General features: G+C 44.3%; 1 protein-coding gene across 6 annotated transcripts in view; it reads left to right on the top strand.

The window, feature by feature from the left end:
- The window catches only part of pcloa (piccolo presynaptic cytomatrix protein a), a 528,901-nt gene that overhangs the window by 379,142 nt on the left and 127,719 nt on the right, over nt 1-22,040 (top strand). For all 6 annotated transcript variants that reach the window (XM_052034279.1, XM_052034276.1, XM_052034278.1 and 3 more), the window contains 3 exons: nt 1,496-1,676; nt 8,306-8,500; nt 10,913-11,089. In XM_052034279.1, coding sequence (XP_051890239.1) covers nt 1,496-1,676; nt 8,306-8,500; nt 10,913-11,089 — 553 coding nt within the window. The remainder of the gene's footprint in view (nt 1-1,495; nt 1,677-8,305; nt 8,501-10,912; nt 11,090-22,040) is intronic.

Genomic DNA, 22,040 nt, shown 5'->3' with positions numbered 1-22,040 from the left:
TAAGGTACCCCATACAAGGCTCATTGAGAAAGTAAGGAGGCATGCATCCCAAGGGGACATTGCATTGTGGATCCAGAACTGGCTGGCCCACAGAAGGCAAAGATTGGTTGTTGAAGGGTCATATTCTGCATGGAGGTCAGTGACCCGTGGTATACCTCAGGGATCTGTTCTGGGACCCTTACTCTTTGTGACTTTTATAAACAACCTGGATGAGGAAGTGGAGGGATGGGTCAGTAAGTTTGTGGATCACACAAAGGTTGGAGGTGTTGTGGATAGTACGGAGGGCTGTCAGAGGTTACAGCGGGACATAGATAGGATGCAAAGCTGGGCTGAGAAGTGGCAGATGCACTTCAAGTCAGATAAGTGTGAAGTGGTTCATTTTGGTAGGTCAAATATGATGGCGGAATATAGTATTAATGGTAGGACTCTTGGCAGTTTGGAGGATCAGAGGGATCTTGGGGGCCGAGTCCAGAGGGCGGTCAAAGCGGCTGTGCAGGTTGACTCTGTGGTGAAGAAGGCACATGGTATAGTGTCCTTCATCAATCATGTATTTGAATTTAGGAGCCGAGAGGTAATGTTGCAGCTATATAGGACCCTGGTCAGACCCCACTTGGAGTACTGTGCTCAGTTCTGGTTGCCTCACTACAGGAAGGATGTAGAAGCCATAGAAAGGGTGCAGAGGATATTTACAAGGATGCTGCCTGGATTGGGGAGCATGCCTTATGAAAACAGGTTGAGGGAACTCGGTCTTTTCTCCTTGGAGCGACGGAGGATGAGGGGGGACCTGATAGAGGTGTATAAGAGAATGAGAGGCATTGATCGTGTAGATAGTCAGAGGCTATTTCCCAGGGCTGAAATGGTTGCCACAAGAGGACATAGGTTTAAGGTGCTGGGGAGTAGGTACAGAGGAGATGTCAGGGGTAGGTTTTTCACTCAGAGAGTGGTGAGTGTGTGGAGTGGGCTGCCAGCAACAGTGGTGGAGGCGGATACGATAGGGTCTTTTAAGAGACTTTTGAATAGGTACACGGAACTTAGAAAAATAGAGGGCTATGGGTAAGCCTAGTAATTTCTAAGGTAGGGGCATGTTCGGCACAACTTTGTGGGCCGAAGGGCCTGAATTGTGCTGTAGGTTTTCTATGTTTCTATGTTCTAATATATTCTCCCAATCAGCCACCGTCAATTCTTATCAAAGACCTTCATTGCTTCCTTTGGTTTTGCATTAAACAACATCATTTTCACACTCACAATAAAATTCTATCATATTATGGTCATTCTCCTCCAAAGGCCCAGTTAACCAAGGGCATTTCTGTGGGATGTAAATTTCTCAATGCCACAAAGGTGATCACCTTATTTTTCAATCAATATATTTCTTTAAATGTTTTATTTATACTCTAAATATATCACTGAGTTAAGTATAATTAATGTTTTGAGACTCTGATTCTGTAAAACCTGGTAAGTTGATTGCTTGAACTTGTGTCACCTTGTTCTTTGTAAGGTGCTGATTGACTTGTCTAATACCTCACATTTTGATAACACCTTGCGATGGTATCCGCTAAAGGAACAGACTGAGAGTATTGACCAAGTGAGGTCACATTCTGGACAGAGCAGCCAGCAACTTCCAAAAACTTCAGTAATCAAGAGTCGCAGCCATGGTATCTTCCCAGATCCATCCAAGGGTAAGTCACACTGTTTCTATGTTTCCCTCAAGTGTTTGTGTAAGTTCATTTTCCTTGATCCCTCTGGTCTTCTCATTTACCAATTGCATAGAAGGAGGGTTCTTCTTCATTCATGTTTTACTCTGTGGATAACTTTTCATCACAACTGGGGCAAAAATTGACACAAAATAAGTTTTAAGATGCAGGGAAAGGAGGAAGGGCAGACAAGAATTCAGGGGAATTCTTGTGATAGGGTGATTAGATGGAGAAATTAAATAAGAAAAGGTTTTAAAGAAGATGTTGATGAGATTGTATAATAGAGTCATAGAGACCTACAGCACAGGAACAGGTGCTGCAGCCCATCATGTCCTCCGTTCTTTTATCGTGGAGAAAGACATGAAGACTTCAGAACTTGAGATAATTAATGGGGTATTTTGAGAATAGTCTGCATTACAGCAGAGGATGTGCTGAATGTCTGAAAATGTATAAAGCTAAATAAATCTCCGGGGCCTGATTTCGTTATTTGCATGAACACTGTGGGATGCTAGAGAAGAAATTGCAGGAGCTCTGGCTGACATATATGCATCATCGTTGGCAACAGGTAAAGTGCCAGAAGACTGGAGGGTGGCTAATGTTATCGCTTTAGTTAAAAAGAAAGCCTAGCATCTGTGGTGGTAAGTTCCTAGAGAGAATTCTGAGGGATAAGATATGCATTTGGAAAGACAGGGGTTGATTAGGAATAGTCAGCATGGCTTTGTGCATGGGAGATCATGTCTCATGAATTTGACTGAGTTTTTTTGAAGAAGTAATCGAGAAGATTGATGAGGACAGGGCGGTAGATGTGACCTATATGGACTTCAGTAAGGCCTGTGATAAGGCTCCACTTGGTAGGCTGCTATGGAGAGTTAGATTGCATGCAGTCCAGGGAGAGCTAGATAATTGGATAATTGGCTTGATGGTAGGAAGCAGAGGGAGATGGTGGAAGCCATGGAGACTGGAGGCCTGTGACTAGTGGTGTTCCCCAGGGGTCAGTGCCGGGCCCATTGCTATTTGTCATCTGTATCAATGATTTAAATGAGAATCTACAAGGGATGGTTAGTAAATTCGCAGATGACACTAAAATAGGTACTGTTGTAGACAGTAGAGATGGCTATCAGGAATTATAGGGGGATCTTGATCAGCTAAGTAAGCAGGCCGAGAAATGATAAATGGAGTTTAATTCGGATAAGTACAAAGTGTTTCTTTAGGAAGACCAATGAGGGTAGGACTTCCACAGTGAACGGCAGGGCCCTGGGGAGTGTTGTAGACCAGAAGAACCCAGGAGTACAATTGCATGGTTCCCTGCAAGTTGTATCGCAGGTAGATGGAGTGGTGAAGAAGGCTTTTGGCATACCGGCCAGAAGTCAGGGCATTGAGTACAGAAGTTGGGATGTTATAGAACCATAGAACCATACAGCACAAAACAGGCCCTTCGGCCCACCATGTTGTGCCGTCCATCAAACCACCCTCACACTATCTAAACCTTTCCTCCCGCATATCCCTCTATCTCACATTCCTCCATGTGCCTATCCAACAAACTCTTGAACCTGTCCAATGTATCTGCCTCCACCACCACCCCAGGCAGTGCATTCCATGCATCAACCACTCTCTCGGTGAAAAACCTCCCCCTGACATCTCCCCTGAACCTCCCACTCATAACCTTAAAGCCATGCCCTCTCGTCTTGAGCATTGGTGCCCTGGGAAGGAGGCACTGGCTGCCTACTCTCTCTATTCCTCTCAATATTTTATATACCTCTATCATGTCTCCTCTCATCCTCCTCCCTTCCAGTGAATAAAGCCCTAGCACCTTAAGCCTCGCCTCATATTCCATATGCTTTAATCCAGGCAGCATCCTGGCAAATCTCCTCTGCACCCTCTCCAATGCCTCCACATCCTTCCTATAATGCGGTGACCAAAGCTGAACGCAGTACTCTAAGTGTGGTCTAACTAGTGTTTTGTAAAGCTGCATCATCACTTCGCGGCTCTTAAACTCAATCCCACGGTTTATGAAAGCTAACATCCCATAGGCCTTCTTAACTGCTCTATCCACCTGTGAGGCAACTTTCAGTGAACTGTGAATATGAACCCCCAGATCCCTCTGCTCCTCTACACTGCCAAGTACCTTGCCATTTACCCTGTACTCTGCCCTGGAGTTTGTCCTTCCAAAGTGTACCACCTCACACTTCTCTGGATTGAACTCCATCTGCCACTTGTCAGCCCAGCTCTGCATCCTATCAATATCCCTCTGTAAGTTCCGACAGCCCTCCACACTATCCACAACACCGCCGATCTTAGTGTCATCCGCAAACTTACTAACCCAGCCTTCCACCCCCCTCATCTAAGTCATCTATAAATATTACAAAAAGTAGAGGTCCCAGAACCGATCCCTGCGGGACACCACTGGTCACTGCCCTCCAATCCGAGGGCACTCCTTCCACCACAACCCTCTGCTTTCTACAGGCAAACCAATTCCTAATCCACACAGCCAAGATTCCCTGGATCCCTTGGCCTCTGACCTTCTGAAGAAGCCATGAGGTACCTTATCAAACGCCTTACTAAAATCCATATAGACCACATCCACCGCACTACCCTTATCAATCTTCCTCGTCACCTCCTCAAAGAACTCCATCAGGCTTGTGAGGAAAGATCTTCCCTTCACAAAGCAGTGCTGGCTGTCCCTAATCAGTCCATTATTCTCCAGGTGTTCATGGATCCTATCCCTTAGAATTCTTTCTAACAGCTTACCCACCACAGACGTAAGGCTCACCGGTCTGTAATTCCCTGGACTATCCCTACTACCTTTTTTGAACAAGGGGACGACATTCGCCACCCTCCAATCCTCTGGCACCATCCCCGTGGACAACGAGGACGCAAAGATCCTTACCAGCGGTTCAGCAATCTCCTCCCTCGCCTCTCGAAGCAGCCTGGGGAAAATCCCGTCAGACCCCGGATTTATCCGTCTTGATATTATTTAACAACTTCAACACATCCTCCCTCTTGATATCTACAACCTCGAGAACATTACCCCTACCAGTACTCCCTTCCGTGTCATCAAGACCCCTCTCCTTGGTGAATACCGGAGAAGTATTCATTGAGAACTTCTCCCACTTCCGCCACCTCCAGGCACATTCTCCCACCTTTGTCTTTAATCGGACCTACCTTTACCCTAGCCATCCTCCTACCCTTCACGTAGGTGAAAAAGGCCTTGGGATTTTCCTTAACCTTACTAGCCAATGCCTTTTCATGTCCCCTTCTAGCTCTCCTCAGCCCTTTCTTAAGTTCCTTCCTCACTACTCTATATTCCTCACGGGCCCTGTCTGAACTTTGCTGCTTATACCTTATGTAGGCTACCTTCTTCTCCCTAACTAGTCATTCCACCTCTCTCGTCACCCACGGCTCCTTCACCCTGCCATTCCTTCTCTGCCTCACCGGGACATATTTATCCCTAACATCCTGAATAAGATCCCTGAACATCGACCACATCCCCATGGAACATTTCCCTTCAAAAAGGACATCACACTTTACACTCCCAAGTGCTCTCCTTATAGCCTCATAGTTCGCCCTTCCCCAATTAAATATCTTCTTGTCCTCTCTGCACCTGTCCCTGTCCGTGACAATTTTAAAGGTTATGGAGCAATGGTCACTGTCCCCCAAATGCTCACCCACCAATAGATCCTTCACCTGTCCCGGTTCATTTCCTAAAACTAGGTCTAGCATGGCATTCCCTCTAGTCGGCCTGTCGACATACTGCGTCAGGAATCCCTCCTGGACATATTTAACAAATTCCATCCCATCTAAACCTTTGGCACTAAGCAGGTTCCAGTCTATATTTGGGAAGTTGAAGTCTCCCATTATAACAACCCTGTTATTTTTGCTTCTCTCCAAACACTGCCTGCCAATCTGCTCCTCTATATCTCTACTGCTACCAGGGGGCCTATAGAATACTCCTAGTAGAATAACTGTTCCTTTCTTGTTCCTTACTTCCACCCATACAGACTCTAGAGATGATCCTTCTACAAGATCCATCCTTTCCACAGCCGTAACAGTGTCCCTGACCAGTATCGCCGCCACCCCTCCTCCTCTTCTCCCCCCTTCCCTATCTCTCTTAAAACACCGAAAAGCAGGAATATTCAATATCCACTCCTGCCCTGACATCAGCCACGTCTCAGTGATAGCCACAATATCATAGTCCCCCATACTTATCCAAGCCCTCAGTTCATCTCCCTTATTCCTGACGCTTCTTGCATTTAAGTAAACACACTTCAGTCCATCTACCTTACTACTTTCATAGCCTGTATTCTGCTTCTCTTTCCCCAAAGCCTCTCTACCTGTTTGATCTAACTTTTCCCCATCCCCTTCTTCCTCTGACCTACTCCTCCAGTTCCCTTCCCCCTCACAAACTAGTTTAAACCCTCTCGAACCACCCTAGCAAACCTAGCCGCAAGGATATTGGCCCCCTTCTGGTTCGGGTGTAACCCGTCCTCTCCGTATAGGTCCCACCTTCCCGAGAAGAGATCCCAATGATCCAGAAATCTAAAACCCTCCCTCCTGCACCAACTTCTCAGCCACGCATTTATCTGCCACCTCCTCCTATTCCGGCCTTCACTATCGCGTGGCACCGGCAGCAATCGCGAGATTGCTACCCTTGAGGTCCTGTTCCTCAGTCTTCTGCCTTGCTCCCTGAACTCGCTCTTCAGAACCTCATCCCCCTTCCTACCTATGTCATTGGTGCCAACATGGACCACAACTTCTGGCTGCTCTCCCTCCCGCTCAAGAATCCTGTGGACCCGATCAGTGACATCCCAGACCCTGGCACCTGGGAAGCAACATACCATCTGGGATTCATGCTCACTGCCACAGAACCTCCTGTCTGTTTCCCTGACTATCGAGTCCCCTATCACTACCGCATGTCTCTTTCCCACCCTTCCCTTCTGAGCAGCAGTACCAGTCCCAGTGCCAGAGACCTGGTAACTGCAGCTAGGCCCCTGCAGGTCATCCCCCTCAACAGCCTCCAAGGCGGAAAACCTGTTACTGAGGGGAACAGCCTCCAGGGTTCCCTGTTCTGTCTGCCTGCCTGACTTCTTCCTCTTCCCTCCCCTGACAGTCACCATTCTATCTGCCTCCTGAACCTCAGATGTACCTGCTGTAAGGGGGGTGACTGCCTCCTGATGGACCGTGTCTACATAACTCTCTCCCTCCCTTATGCTGCGCAGTGTTTGTAGCTGTGACTCCAGCTCATCAACTCTGAGCCGAAGTTCGTCCAGCCTCAAGCACTTACTGCAGATGTGGCCATCGTGGACCACAGCAAGGTCCACGAGTTCCCACATTAAACAGCTGCAGCATGTGACCATATCCTCCATCTGACTACCTTGTTTTTCTTTCCCCCTAGTTAATCCCACCTACAGATCTGTAATGGACAACAGGTAAACCTTACCTTTACCTACTTACCAGCTACTTACCCTCCTTGCCCCTTCACGCCGAAGCCCCTTGAGCCAAAGCTCAGAACACTCTGCTGCCTTTCACTCAGCTGCCCGCTCTATAGGCTGTTTGCTTTTATAAACTGCCCGCGCCGCGCCTGCGCAGTCCAGCCCCCACTCGACTAGTTAGAAAAAACTTTTAAAACACTTACTAAAGAAAGTTATAAAAATCTAACCCTTATACTTAAAACCCTAACAAAAACTAACCCTTACACTTAAAACCCTAATAAAAGTGATAAACAGAAAAAACTTAGATGCTCCGAAGTCCTCCGAACTGAAGCCCTCGAGTCCTCCGAAGGTATTTTTGTTGCAGTGCAAGGCATTGGTGAAGCCACAGCTGGAGTATGGTGTACAGTTTTGGTTACCTATTATACAAAAGATGACATTAAACTGGATAAAATGCAAGGAAGACTTACAAGGATGCTGCCAAGACTCGAGGGATGGAGTTATAGGGAGAGATTGAACAAGCTGGACTTTATTCCTTGGAGCGTAGGAGACTGAAAGCTGATAGAGGTGTATAAAATCATGAAGGGCATGGACAGGGTGTATGTACACAATCTTTTTCCCAGGAAAAGGGAATCAAAAACTAGAGGACATAATTTTAAGGTAAGAGCGGAAAGATTTAATGGGAACCTGAGGGGCAACTTCACACAGAATGGTGCATATATGGAATGAGCTGCCAGAGGAAGTGATTGAGGCAGGTACAATAACAAAGGACATACAAGAAACTGCAGATGCTGGAATCTGGAGCAACAAACAATCTGCTGGAGGACCTCAGTGACTCAAGCAGCATTTGTGGGAGGAAAGAAATTGAGTCCTGATACAGGGTTTCAACCCGAAACATCGACAATTCCTTTCCTTCCACAGATGCTGCAATCTCCTCCAGCAGATTGTTTGTAGGTATAATGACAACATTTAAAAGACATTTGAACAGATACACAGATAGTGAAGGTGTAGAGGGATATGGTCCAAACATGGGCAAATGGGACTAGGTTAGGTAGTCATCTTGTTCATCAAGGATGAATTGGGACAAAGAGCCTGTGTCCATGCTGTGTGACTCTGCGACTTCATAACTTGAAAGCAATAATATTGAATATCGTAGTGCAACTGCTGAATATGTTTTTGTTTCCCCAGAGATGCACGTGCCCACCATTGAGAAATCTCAGAGTAGTCCTGCCAGCTCAAAATCATCATCAGAAGGACATTTGCGTTCTCATGGACCATCACGAAGTCAGAGCAAAAGCAGCGTCACTCAGACCCACCTAGAAGATGCTGGAGCAGCCATTGCTGCCGCAGAAGCAGCTGTGCAGCAGCTCCGAGTCCAGCCAAGTAAACGACACAAATAACTTCCTCAGCATGGCAGCTTAACATTCATCTGTTGCCTTTTTACTTCGCTCCCTTAACTTTCTGAGCATCAGTTACTCTGGTTTTCTTCAGTTATCTATAACTGTCTGCAAAGTCTGCTCACTGTACGTAGTAGTATCTGTTTGTGTTGCTGTGTTTCTAAATCACAGATCACTTTCCTAACTGTTTTTTTGTATTTGGAATAAGGCAGTGAAACTGGCTGTTCCTGTACTGTTAGCCCCCTCACCAACACAAATCTATTGTGTTTATATGGATTAGACCAAAGTAACAAATATGGGCAACGTGAATGGCTTTATTAAGCAAAAAAAAGAAATTCATTTGTCATTTTGTTGAAGTTAATTGGCTTGAATTCTTCTTGTTCTTGAGTCCCTTCAATAGGCAGTTGGTCTGCTCCCAAACAGCTGAAAATGGCACTCTAAACAAGGCACAGAACTGATACTGAAATCCCTTTCATTTCCTGAAAGAAAATCTTGTCCTGGTAACTATTGGAATGCATCAACACAGAGTCATAGAGCTGTACAGCACAGAAACAGGCTCTTCGGCCAACTTGTCCATGCCCAACATGATGCCTATCTACACTAATTTCATTTGCCTGAATTAAACCTGTATACCTCTACACCTTTCTTATCCATGTACCTGTCCAAATGCCTTTTAAATGTTGTAATTCTATCTGCCCCTACCACCTTCTCTGGCAGCTCATTCCATACAACCACCACCCTCTGTGTGAAAAACTTTGTCGCTCAGATCTCCTTTAAGTTTCTCTCCTCTCACCCTAAATCAATGTCTTCTAGTTTTAGACTCACCTATCCAGGGAAAAGACTCTGACTACACTGTCTGTGCCCCTCATAAATCTTACAAAGCTCTATAAGATAACCCCTCAGCCTGCTACAGTCCAGTGAGATCAAACCCAGTGAGATCAAACCCAGCCTGTCCAAACACAGCTACAATTCCACATGATTGCACAAATGGAAATAATTAAAATAATTTTAAATTTACTTCATTTTTGTGGATCACAACTGGTAAACTTAATTCTGCTTATGATATGCAGAATTTCTGCTACTTGTGGTGGAAGGTGAACAGACTGACAGTACCTTAACAATGGGTCTTAAAAAATCAGCAGTCCAACTAATGTGGTTCTTATAGTCACGTCATTGGCTAGTACTGCAATTGGGTAGAATAGTCTGTTGAAGGAGACCTGCTTTATAATTTGCAATGAGCTTCTTGGTCTGTTCTGAGACTCCCTTTAATTTTAAAATATAATGCACATTTACTCATTTTAGGCAAAACCATTAGCTTTAATACATGTTTGTCTTTTGCCACTTAAAGATGGGATTACTGGATCACATGTGTATGATATGGACTTAAATTGTTCAATTGATCTTGAACATTTACTTCATTGCCAATAATGATAAATGACAGTAAAGATCAGAGTACCTATAGTACTAATGTCCAGCTCCAAAACTCGTCTTGGTGGAAAAAATAGCACTAGACTGGTACCTATTATGCATGTATGAAATGATGACTATAACAGGACTATACACAATAAATGCATTATCAGTAAATTTAGGACAAACAAAATCACTCTGCTCTGTCCTGCTCTGTGGACAATGTAATGCAAGGTTTAACTTTAATCATTGAAGATTCCTGTGGACCTCAAGACTATTGAACATAATTTATTGTAGTGTTTAAAATATAGTTTTAGTACTTCTTCCTTTTTTAACAGGGGCAAGTTTGTGCATAAACCAAGAAATAATTTAAAACATAGAGCAGGACTTTTGTATTGTTGACTTTTATTGGAGCCAATTGCAGTATAAAATTTGTTTGACCAGAATATGAATCTCAGCACTCAGATGTGATCCTAATAACTTTGAAATATTGAAATATTTGTCTTTCTTTGGAGTATTGCATGCAGATAACTAATGGAAAATGTATCCATTACAAGTACAGATAGTCATTAGTAAGAACTTCATGGGACTAGAAAAAGTGATGACTATCCCATAATCAGATTGTCATCGTGATTATCGTACACCCAAGCACAGATACCTACAGAAAGAGTTCACGTCTGTACAAGGACTTCATTCCACCTGAGTTCTTGCTAATGCATTTTGACTATTATTGTTTACCACTCTGAATATTGTTGGTAGAACACTGCTAGTGAAATTCCACAATACAATAATATGAGGCCAAATTAAACATAATTAGGTCTGGGCAAAGGAACTGGCCAGTTTCAACTCCTTAATGCTCTGCATGTTGTGTTTCCTTGGTGTTTACACTACTTATTTAAATGAAACACTTCTGTTTGCATGAAATACACTTAAGCTGGTTCCATCTGAGGATACATACTCTGGGTTTCCATTTCACCCACACTTGCCACAGCACATAAAAGCGGTCAGGCTCAAAATCACGCCAGGAAGCACAGACACAGCATTGCAGGCGTCCCAATACAAAGAACTCAGTCTGACAATCTACCTTCACCAGCCAATGAGAACAAAGACCAAAGTCAACTCGCCATAAGGAAGGTGATGTCAGAAGGATCACCCAAGGCCGAAGGAGGTAAGCAGATCAACGTTACTAAAATATTTCCCAATTTTGGATACAAGTAAGTAGGTGGAAATTCATTTATAGCCTTCTTAAACCCCTACCAAATTCTGAATCTGGAAGATTTAGCTTATAAATTTCTCTAAATTAATGATGTAATTTCATTAGTTATTCTTGTGAACTGCTTGTCGATGTAATTCAAATCAATTTTTCTCACTAGTTAAACCTCCAGGCCCCTAAATTCTGGTAAAAACATGGCCTGGCTGATAGAAGATGCTTTTGATATTTGCCATTATTTCATCAATTGATTTAAAAATGTTGAAATGTATTGCAATCCAGAACCCCTGCCCATTTTTATGTTGGATGATGCTTAGTATACATCAGAAAGAAGCACGTAAGAAATAAGAACAAAAGTAGGTCATTCAGGGAGCTCCCCAAGTCTGGCCGGTCATTCAATAAGATCGCGGCTGTGCCTAAAAATCCATTCAATAAGATTTTGACCTGCCTTTAAATCAAATATATTCTTCTTTAGGTAATAATAAGGGCCTGGGGGAAAGGTACTACAATAATCAAGGGCAAATTCAATCTTCAAATCTTCATGTAGATTGGACCAATTGAATCAGCGAAGGCATTTTATTGATGAGCCCATGGAGAGAATACAGATCAGTTTCTTAAAGTAATAATATTGTGGAACCAACCAAAAAACCAGCTATTTAGATCTGGTCATTTGCAGTGAAACACTTATTTAAAGATTTTATGGTACAAGACGAATTTGAGAAGAATAGTCACAGGATGACCGAATTTCGCATTCACTTTATCTGTGAAAAACTTAGGTCTGAATCAAATATCTTAAACTTAAAGATATTCACGTAAGTTTGTTGGCAGAATTGGCTAAAGTGGCTTGGGAATATGGACTAAAAGGTAAGATGGTTAAAAAAAAAGAATTTAGGGAAATAAGAATTCTCAACTAAAACTTATGAGGATAGGTTGAGTGAGCTCGGGCTTTTCTCTTTGGAGAGAAGGAGGATGAGAGGTGACTTGATAGAGGTGTACAAGATGAGAAGAGGCATAGATTGAGTGGACAGTCAGAGACTTTTTCCCAGGGTGACAATGGCTAACACGAGGGGGCATAATTTTAAGGTGTTTGGAGGAAGGTATAAGGGGGATGTCAGGGGTAAGTTTCTTACACAGAGAGTGGTGGGTGTGTGGAACACACTGCTGGCAGAGGTTGTGGGAGCAGGTACATTAGGGACATTTAAGAGACACTTAGATAGACACATGTATGATAGAAAAATAGGGGGCTATGTGGGAGGGAAGGGTGAGATAGATATGAGAGCAGGATAAAATGTCAGCACAATATCGTGGGCCGAAGGGCCTGTGCTGTGCTGTAATGTTCTGTGTTCTTTGTTCTGTGAATGTTGAAAGATTACAAGCAAAGCAGCCATTATATCTGCAGTCATTCTTTTAGTATCCTGGGAAGAACGTTCAGGGAGCGATCATCATTTTGTTCCATTACTCCCTCTAGTGATAACGATTGTTTTTAGTTCCTCCTGCCTGTTCACAACTGGATTTTTTTTACTGCAATCAGGATGCTTTTGGTGTCTTTTACTGTGAAGAATAACGTGAACTATTTGTTCAATGTTTCTGTTATTTCCTTATTTCCCAGTTTAATTCTCTGTTTTCATAATTTTTGCTAACTTACTTCCATACTCTAATTTCTCCCTCTTTAATTTATTTTAATCATCTTTTGCCAATTCCAAAATAAGGTTTCCAATCTTCAGAACTACCATTAACCTTTGTAGCCTTACATGTTCATCAAAAAAAAGTAGATGCTGGAAATCTGAAATAAAAAAAATGGAAAATGCAGGTTGGGCAATGTCACTGGAAAAAGAAACAGATAACGTTTCAGATCTGAGACCCTTTATCACCTGCACTGGTACTGAAAGTGTTCCAAAATTCTTTGAGTATATAAAGGGCACAGGGTTAAGGTGAGAGGGGAAATATTTAAAAGGGACCTGAGGGGCAACTTCTTCACACAGAGGGTGGCGGGTATATAGAACGAGCTGCCAGAGGAAGTGGTTGAGCCAGGTACAATAACAACATTTAAAAGAAATTTGTACATGAATAGGAGCATCCTGGTAAATCTCCTCTGCACCCTCTCTGACTTCCACATCCTTCCTATAATGAGGTGACCAGAACTGAACACAATACAAGATCACAAGATCACAAGACAAGGGAGCAGGGGTAGGCCATTCGGCCCATCGAGTCTGCTCCAAAGAAAAGGAAAAAATAAAAAGAAATGAGAAATTGGGTGTGGTGGGGGGGGGGGGTTGGGGGATAAAAACCTAACCCCAATTTCTAGCCTTATCCCCATATCCCTTGATACCCCGACCATTTAGATATATATCTATCTCTTCTTTAAACGCCTCCAGTGATCCAGCCTCCATTGCTGTACGTGGCAAGGAATTCCACAAATTCACCACCCTCTGGCTAAAGAAATTTCTCCTCATCTCTGTTTTAAACCTGTACCCTCTAATTCTAAGATTGTGCCCTCTGGTCCTGGACTCACCCACCAAGGGAAACAGCTTGACCACATCTACTCTGTCCAGTCCTTTCAACATTTTAAATGTCTCTATGAGGTCCCCTCTCATTCTTCTGTACTCCAGTGAGTACAGTCCAAGAGCCGACAAACGCTCATCATACGTAAGCCCTTTCATTCCGGGAATCATCCTCGTAAATCTCCTCTGAACCCTCTCCAACATCAGCACATCTTTCCTAAGATATGGGGCCCAAAACTGTGCACGGTATTCCAAATGAGGCCTTACTAGTGCCCCGTAGATCCTCATCAACACTTCCTTACTTTTATACACTACACCTCTCGAAATGAACGGCAACATAGCATTCGCTTTTTTTACCACCGATCCGACCTGGTGGTTAACCTTTAAGGTATCCTGCACGAGTACTCCCAAGTCCCTTTGTACTTCTGTACTTTGAATTTTCTCTCCTTCTAGATAATAATCCGCCCATTTATTTCTGTTTCCAAAGTGTACAACTGCATATTTCTCAACATTGAATCTCATCTGCCATTTCCTTGCCCATTCTCCTAAACTATCTAGGTCTCTCTGCAACCTTCCTGTCTCCTCAATACTCTCTACTCCTCCACCTATCTTGGTGTCATCCGCAAACTTAGCCACAAAACCATTTACTCCATCATCCAAATCGTTAACGTACAGGGTAAAAAGGAGCGGCCCCAACACGGACCCCTGCGTAACATCACTAGTAACCAGTAGCCAACCAGAACAAGATCCTTTTATTCCCACCCTTTGCTTCCTGCCAACCAGCCAATGCTCCACCCGTTCTGTTATCCTACCTATAATTCCATGACCTCTCATCTTATTAATCAGTCTCTTATGCTGCACCTTGTTGAAGGCCTTTTGAAAGTCTAAAGACACAACATCTACCGCCTCTCCCTTATCCACCCTACCTGTGATTTCTTCAAAAAACTCCAATAGGTTGGTCAGGCAGGATCTTCCCTTCACCAAACCATGTTGGCTAGGACCTATCTTGCCTTGCACCTCTAGGTATTCCATAACCCCATCCTTGAGGATCGATTCCAATAACTTTCCCACCACTGACATCAGACTAATAGGTCTGTAATTTCCTTTATGCTGCCTCCCACCTTTCTTATACGGCGGAACTACATTTGCGACCGTCCAGTACTCCGGAACCATGCTGGAGTCTATCAGTTCCTGGAAAATTATCACCAATGCCTCCGCTATCTCTAAAGCCGTCTCCTTCAGAACCCAGGGATGCACCTCATCCAGTCCGGGAGATTTATCAGTCTTTAGCCCATTTAGTTTTCCTAGCACCTTCTCTCTAGTAATCTTAACTGAACTCAGTTCCATTCCGTCAGACCCCTGACTAACCGGCACATTGCTGATGTCCTCCACAGTGAAGACCGATGCAAAATACTCATTTAGTTCTTCTGCCATCTCTTTATCATCCATTATAATCTCTCCCACACTGTTATCAATTGGTCCTATATCAACCCGTGTCTGTCTCTTACTCCTTATATATTTATAAAAACCTGTTAGTATCCTTTCAAGTGTTATCTAACCAGAGTTCGACAGAGCTGCAATATTACCTCGCGGCTCTTGAACTCAATACCCCGACTAATAAAGGCCAACACACCATACGCCTTCTTAACATCCCTATCGACCTGTGTAGCAACCTTGAGGGATCTCTGGACATGCACCCCAAGATCCCTCTGTTCCTCCACACTGCTAAGAGTCCTGCCAATAAGACCATAAGACAAAGGAACAGAAGTCGGCCATTCGGCTCATCGAGTCTGCTCCACCGTTCTATCACGAGCTGATCCATTCTCCCATTTAGCCCCACTCACCCGCCTTCTCACCAAAACTTTTGGTGCCCTGGCTACTCAGATATCTATCAATCTCTGCCTTAAATACACCCAATGACATTGCCTCCATAGCCACCTGTGGCAACAAATTTTACAGATTCACCACTCTCTGGCTAAAGAAATTTCTCTGCATCTGTGTTCTGAATGGGCGGCCTTCAATCCTGAAGTCGTGCCCTCTTGTACTAGACTGCCCTACCATGGAAAACAACTTTGCCACATCTACTCTCTCCAGGCCTTTTAACATTTGAAATGTAAATTCTGGGATCACAGGTCTAGTTTTCTCCTTCAACTTCTTCAGAAACATTCTTTGAAAAAACATGATTGCAAACCATTGCTGAATTTGTATAGTGCCAACTGCTTACGGGTTGCACCTCAACTGGAGGGAACCAATATCCTGGCAGTGAAGCTTGTTAAGACTACTGGGGAAGATTTAAACTCACTTTGCAGGGGGATGAGAACCGGAACAACATGTCAGTAAGTGAGGGAACGGGCAGGAGGGCTGATGTCAGGGAATGTAGTATTAGGCAGATTCCTGACACCAGATGTGATGGGACGAACGGTTTGAAGTGTTTGTACTTTAATGCTCGGAGTGTTATGGGCAAGAGTGATGAACTTAGAGCACGGATCAGTACATGGAACTATGATGTTGTGGCCATTACAGAGACTTGGTTGAGGGAGAGTCAGGAATGGGTGATCGATGTACCAGGGTTTTGAAGTTTTAGGAAGAATAGAGAAGGGGGTAAAAGAGGGGGAGGAGTTGCAATACTAATTAATATATCAGCTGCACTCCAGGGAGACATAATGGAGGGCTCGGATACAGAGTCTATATTGGTAGAACTCAGGAATAGGAAGGGTGCAATCACTCTCTTGGGGGTGTACTATAGACCTCCCAATAACCACCAGGACATTTGAGGAACGGATATGCAAACAGATTAGGGAAATGTGTAAGCATTACAGGGTTGTGGTCATGGGGGATTTCAACTTCCCTGACATAAATTGGGACCCTTTTAGTGCAAGGGGGTTAGATGGGGCAGAATTTGTTAGGTATATCCAGGAGGGGTTCCTAAATCAATATGTTGACAGTCCAGCAAGGGGGGAGGCTATTCTGGACCTGGTGTTGGGTAATGAGCCTGGCCAGGTGACTCACCTGTCAGTGGGTGAGCAATTGGGGAACAGTGACCACAGCTCATTAACTTTCAGGATAGATGTAGATAAGGATAGGTATGGGGCTGGCGGGAGGGCTTTAAATTGGAGCAGGGCTAATTATGAAGGCATAAGGCAGAAACTAGGTAGAGTAAACGGGGAACACCTTTTCGCTGGCAAGTCCACATCGACCATGTGGAAAGTGTTTAAGGATCAAATACACAGGATACAGGATAGGTATGTTCCGATAAGGAAGAAAGGATGTGAATGGGAAAACAAGGGAACCTTGGATGTCCAGAGAAGTCATGAACTTAGTCAAGAAGAAAAAGGACAAGTACGTAGAGCTTTGGAAATTAGGTTCAGACAGAGCACACCAAGACTATAGTGAAGCTAGAAGTGAACTCAAGAAAGGAATTAGGAAAGCTAGGAGGGGCCATAAAAAGTCCTTAACAAGCAGGATTAAGGAGAATCCAAAGGCATTCTATACCTACGTCAGGAATAAGAGGATAATGAGGGAAAGGGTAGGACCACTTAAGGATAAAGAAGGAAATCCATATCTGGATGCAGAGGATGTGGGTGAGGTTCTGAATGAGTATTTCTCTTCAGTATTTACCCAGAAAAGGGACATGCAGGACGCAGAAATTAGAACTGAGGGCGGAAACATGTTAGGGCATTTAGAGGTCAATGAGGAGGTAGTGTTATGTCTCCTAAACAGTATTAAGGTGGATAAGTTCCCGGGGCCTGATAGGATATACCCCAGGTTACTGAGGGAGGCAAGAGAGTAAATTGCCGGGGCCTTGACCGGTATCTTTGTGTCCTCTTTGACCACGGGTGAAGTCCCGGATGACTGGCGAGTGGCTAATGTTGTTCCTCCATTTAAGAAAAAAACAAGGGAAAATCCAGGGAACTATAGACTCATGAGTCTCACGTCATTTGCAGGGAAATTGCTGGAGAAAATTCTTTGAGATAGGATATACGAGCATCTGGATTCCAATGGCTTGATTAGGGAAACCCAGCTTGGCTTTGTGCAGGGAAAATCGTGTCTTACTAACCTGGTTGAGTTTTTTGACAAGGTGACAAGAGAGACCGATGAAGGTAGAACTGTGGATGTCATCTATGTGGACTTCAGTAAGTCATTTGACAAGGTCCCATGTCATCGGTTAATCAAGGAAGTTCGATTGCATGGGGTCAGCGGAGAATTGGGTGTGTATATCCAGAACTAGCTTGCTTGTAGAAGACAAAGAGTGGTGGTTGAAGGGACTTATTCGGGCTGGAGGCCTGTGAGTAGTGGTGTTCCGCAGGGATCTGTGCTGGGACATCTGCTGTTTGTGATGTACATAAATGACCTGGATGAGTATGTTGATGAATGGGTTAGTAAGTTTGCAGGCGATACCAAGATTGGTGGAGTTGTGAATAGTGTAGAAGACTGGCAACGGATACATTGTGATATAGATCAGCTGCAGATGTGGGCAGATAAATGGCAGTTGGAGTTCAACCTGGATAAATGTGAGGTGTTGCACCTTGGTAGGACTAATGTCAAGAGGCAGTACACTCTTAAGGGCAAGATGCTTGACAGTGTTGAAGAACAGAGAGACCTTGGGGTGCAAGTCCATGACTTATTGAAAGTGGCTACACAGGTAGACAGGGTGGTTAAGAAGGCTTATGGAATGCTTGCATTTATTAATCAAGGTATTGAGAATAGGAGTCAAGAAGTTATGATCTGGTTAGGCCGCATTTAGAGTATTGCGTGCAATTCTGGTCACCTCACTATAGGAAGGATGTTGAGGCTTTAGAGAGGGTGCAGAGGAGGTTTATGAGGATGCTGCCTGGATTAGAGGGCAAGTGCTATCAGGAGAGGCTGGACAAACTTGGGCTCTTTTCTCTGGAGCGGCAGAGGCTTAGGGGTGATCTGTTGGAAGTGTATAAAATTGAGGGGCATGGATAGGGTGGACAAGCAATATCTTTTTCCCATTATTGAGCGATCCAATACCAGAGGGCATGCATTTAAGGTGAGAGGGCATAGGTTCAGAACAGACATGAGGGGTACTTTTTTTTACTGAGAGAGTGGTGGATGCCTGGAATGCGTTGCCTGATAGGGTGGTGGAGGCACTTTTAAGAGGGGCTTGGATGGGCACATGAATGAGAGGAAAATGGAGGGATGTGGGCATTCTGTAGGTAGGAGGGATTAGCTATGTCGGCACAATATTGTGGGCCGAAGGGCCTGTGCTGTACTGTTCTATGTATATGGTGATTGACAGCTGATGATAGGCAGGCACGGTAGTGTAGAGGTTAGCATTATGCTTTACAGTGCAAGCGACCCAGGATCAATTCCAGCTCCTCAGTACGTTCTCCCCGTGTCTGCGTGGGTTTCCTCCGGGTGCTTCGGTTTCTTCCCACATTCCAAAGACGTACGGGTTAGGAAATTGTGGGCATGCTATGTTGGCACAGGAAGCATGGCGACACTTGCGGGCTGCCCCCAGAACACTCTACGCAAAAACTGCATTTCACTGTGTGTTTCGATGTACACGTGACTAATAAAGACATCATATCTTATCTTATGAGGTCCCTTCTCATTCTTCTGAACTCCAAGGAGTACAGCCCAAGAGCCGTCAAACGTTCTTCATATGTTAACCCTTTCATTCCTGGAATCATTCTAGTGAATCTTCTCTGAACCCTCTCCAACATCAGCACATCCTTTCTTAAATAAGGAGCCCAAACTGCACACAGTACTCCAAGTGAGGTCTTACCAATGCCTTATAGAGCCCCAACATCACATCCCTGCTCTTATATTCTATTCCTCTAAAAATGAATGCCAACATTGCATTCTCCTTCTTCACCACTAACTCAACCTGGAGGTTAACTTTTAGGGTATCCTGCACGAGGACTCCCAAGTCCCTTTGCATCTCTGGATTTTGAATTTTCTCCCCATTTAAATAATAATCTGCCCATTTATTTCTGCTACCAAAGTGCATGACCATACACTTTCCAATATTGTATTTCATTTGCCACTTCTCTGCCCATTCTCCTAGTCTATCCAAGTCTCCCTGCAGACTCTCCGTTTCCTCAACACTACCCGCCCCTCCACCTATCTTTGTATCATCGGCAAACTTAGCCATAAAGCCATTTATTCCATAATCCAAATCATTGATATACGACGTAAAAAAAGGCGGCCCCAACACGGACCCCTGCAGAACACCACTGGTAACCGGTAGCCAACCGGAATGGGATCCCTTTATTCCCACTCTCTGTTTCCTGCCAATCAGCTCATGCTCTATCCATGCTCATAACCTTCCTGTAATTCCATGGGATCTTATCTTGTTTAGCAGCCTCATGTGCGGCGCCTTGTCAAAAGCCTTCTGAAAATCCAAATACACAACAGCCACTGCATCTCCTTTGTCTAGCCTGCTTGTAATTTCCTCAAAAAATTGCAATAGGTTTGTCAGGGAGAATTTTCCTTTAAGGAAACCATTGCTAAGTTCAGCCTACTTTGTCATGTGCCTCCAAGTACTCCGTAACCTCACCCTTGACAATCGACTCCAACTTCCCAACCACTGATGTCAGGCTAACAGGTCTATAATATCCTTTTCACTGCCTCGCACTCTTCTTAAATAGCGGAATGACATTTGCAATTTTCCAGTCCTCCGGAACCATGCCAGAATCTATTGATTCTTGAAAGATCATTACTAAAGCCTCCGCAATCTCTACAGCTACTTTCTTCAGAACTCGAGGTGCATTCCATCTGGTCCGGGAGATTTATCTACCTTTAGTCCGTTCAGCTTCCTAAGTACCTTTTTGTTGTAATTGTGACTGCACACACTTCTCCTCCCTGACATCCTTGAGTGTCTGGTATACTGCTGATGTCTTCATCAGTGAAGACTGATGCAAAATACTCATTCAGTTCCTCTGCCATCTCCTGGTCTCCCATTACATAGTGTGGAGGGCTGTCAAAGCTTACAGAGGGATATTGATAGGATGCAGAGCTGGGCTGACAAGTGGCAGATGGAGTTCAATCCAGAGAAGTGTGAGGTGGTACACTTTGGAAGGACAAACTCCAAGGTGGAGGACAAGGTAAATGGCAGGATTCTGGGCAGTGTGGAGGAGCAGAGGGATATGGGGGTTCATATCCACAGATCACTGAAAGTTGCCTCACAGGTAGATAGGGTAGTTAAGAAAGCTTATGGGATGTTAGTTTTCATAAGTCGTAGGATCGAGTTTAAGAGCCTCGAAGTAATGATGCAAATTTACAAAACTCTGGTTAGACCACACTTAGAGTACTGTGTCCAGTTCTGATCGCCTCATTATAGGAAGGATGTGGAGGCATTGGAGAGGGTGCAGAGGAGATTTACCAGGATGCTGCCTGGATTAGAGAGTATGGATTATGAGGAGAGACTAAAGGAGCTAGGGCTTTACTCATTGGAGAGAAGGAGGATGAGGGGAGATATGATAGAGATGTACAAGATATTAAGAGGAATAGATAGAGTGGACAACCAGCGGCTCTTTCCCAGGGCACCAATGCTCAATACAAGAGGGCATGGCTTTAAGGTTTAAGGGTCATGGGTGGGAAGTTCAAGGGAGATGTCAGAGGGAGGTTTTTCACCCAGAGAGTGGTTGGTGCATGGAACGCACTGCCTGGGGTGGTGGTGAAGGCTGATACGTTGGTCAAGTTCGAGACTGTTAGATAAGGATATGGAGGAATTTAAGATAGAGGGATATGTGGGAGGAAAGGGTGAGATAGTCTTAGGTGTGGTTTGAAGGTCAGCACAACATGGTGGGCCGAAGGGCCTGTATTGTGCTGTATTGTTCCATGGTTCTATGGTTTTGCCTTTTGTCAGTTCTTAAAAGCTTCCCAATCCTCTATCTTCCCACTAATTTTTGCTTCCTTTTATGCCCTCTCCTTTGCTTTTACTTTGGCTTTGATTTCTCTTGTCAGCCACAGCTGTGTCCTTTTTCCATTCGAAAATGTCTTCTTTTTGGAATATATCTGTCTTGCACTTTCCTTACTTCTCGCAGAAACTCCAGCCATTTCTGCTCTGCCACCCTTCCCGCTAGTGTGCCTTTCCAGTCAACTTTGGCCAGTTCCTCTCTCATGCCACTGTAATTTCCTCTACTCCACTGAAATACTGACACATCAGATTTCGGCTTCTCCTTCTCAAATTTCAAAGTGAACTCAATCATGTTGTGATCACTGCCTCCTAAGGGTTCCTTCACCTTAAGGCCTCTAATCACCTGTGGTTCATTGCACAATACCCCATCCAGTACAGCTGATCCCCTAGTCGGCTCAACAACAAGCTGTTCGAAAAAGCCATCTCGTAGACATTCGACAAATTCTCTCTCTTGAGATCCAGTACCAACCTACTTTTCCCAGTCCACTCACATGTTAAAATCTCCCACGATTATCATAAC

The sequence above is a fragment of the Pristis pectinata genome, chromosome 19 (genome assembly GCF_009764475.1).
Source record: "Pristis pectinata isolate sPriPec2 chromosome 19, sPriPec2.1.pri, whole genome shotgun sequence".
Lineage (NCBI taxonomy): Eukaryota > Metazoa > Chordata > Chondrichthyes > Rhinopristiformes > Pristidae > Pristis > Pristis pectinata.
Note: the sequence above shows the minus strand (reverse complement) of the source record. Positions and strands in the feature narration are given on the sequence as shown.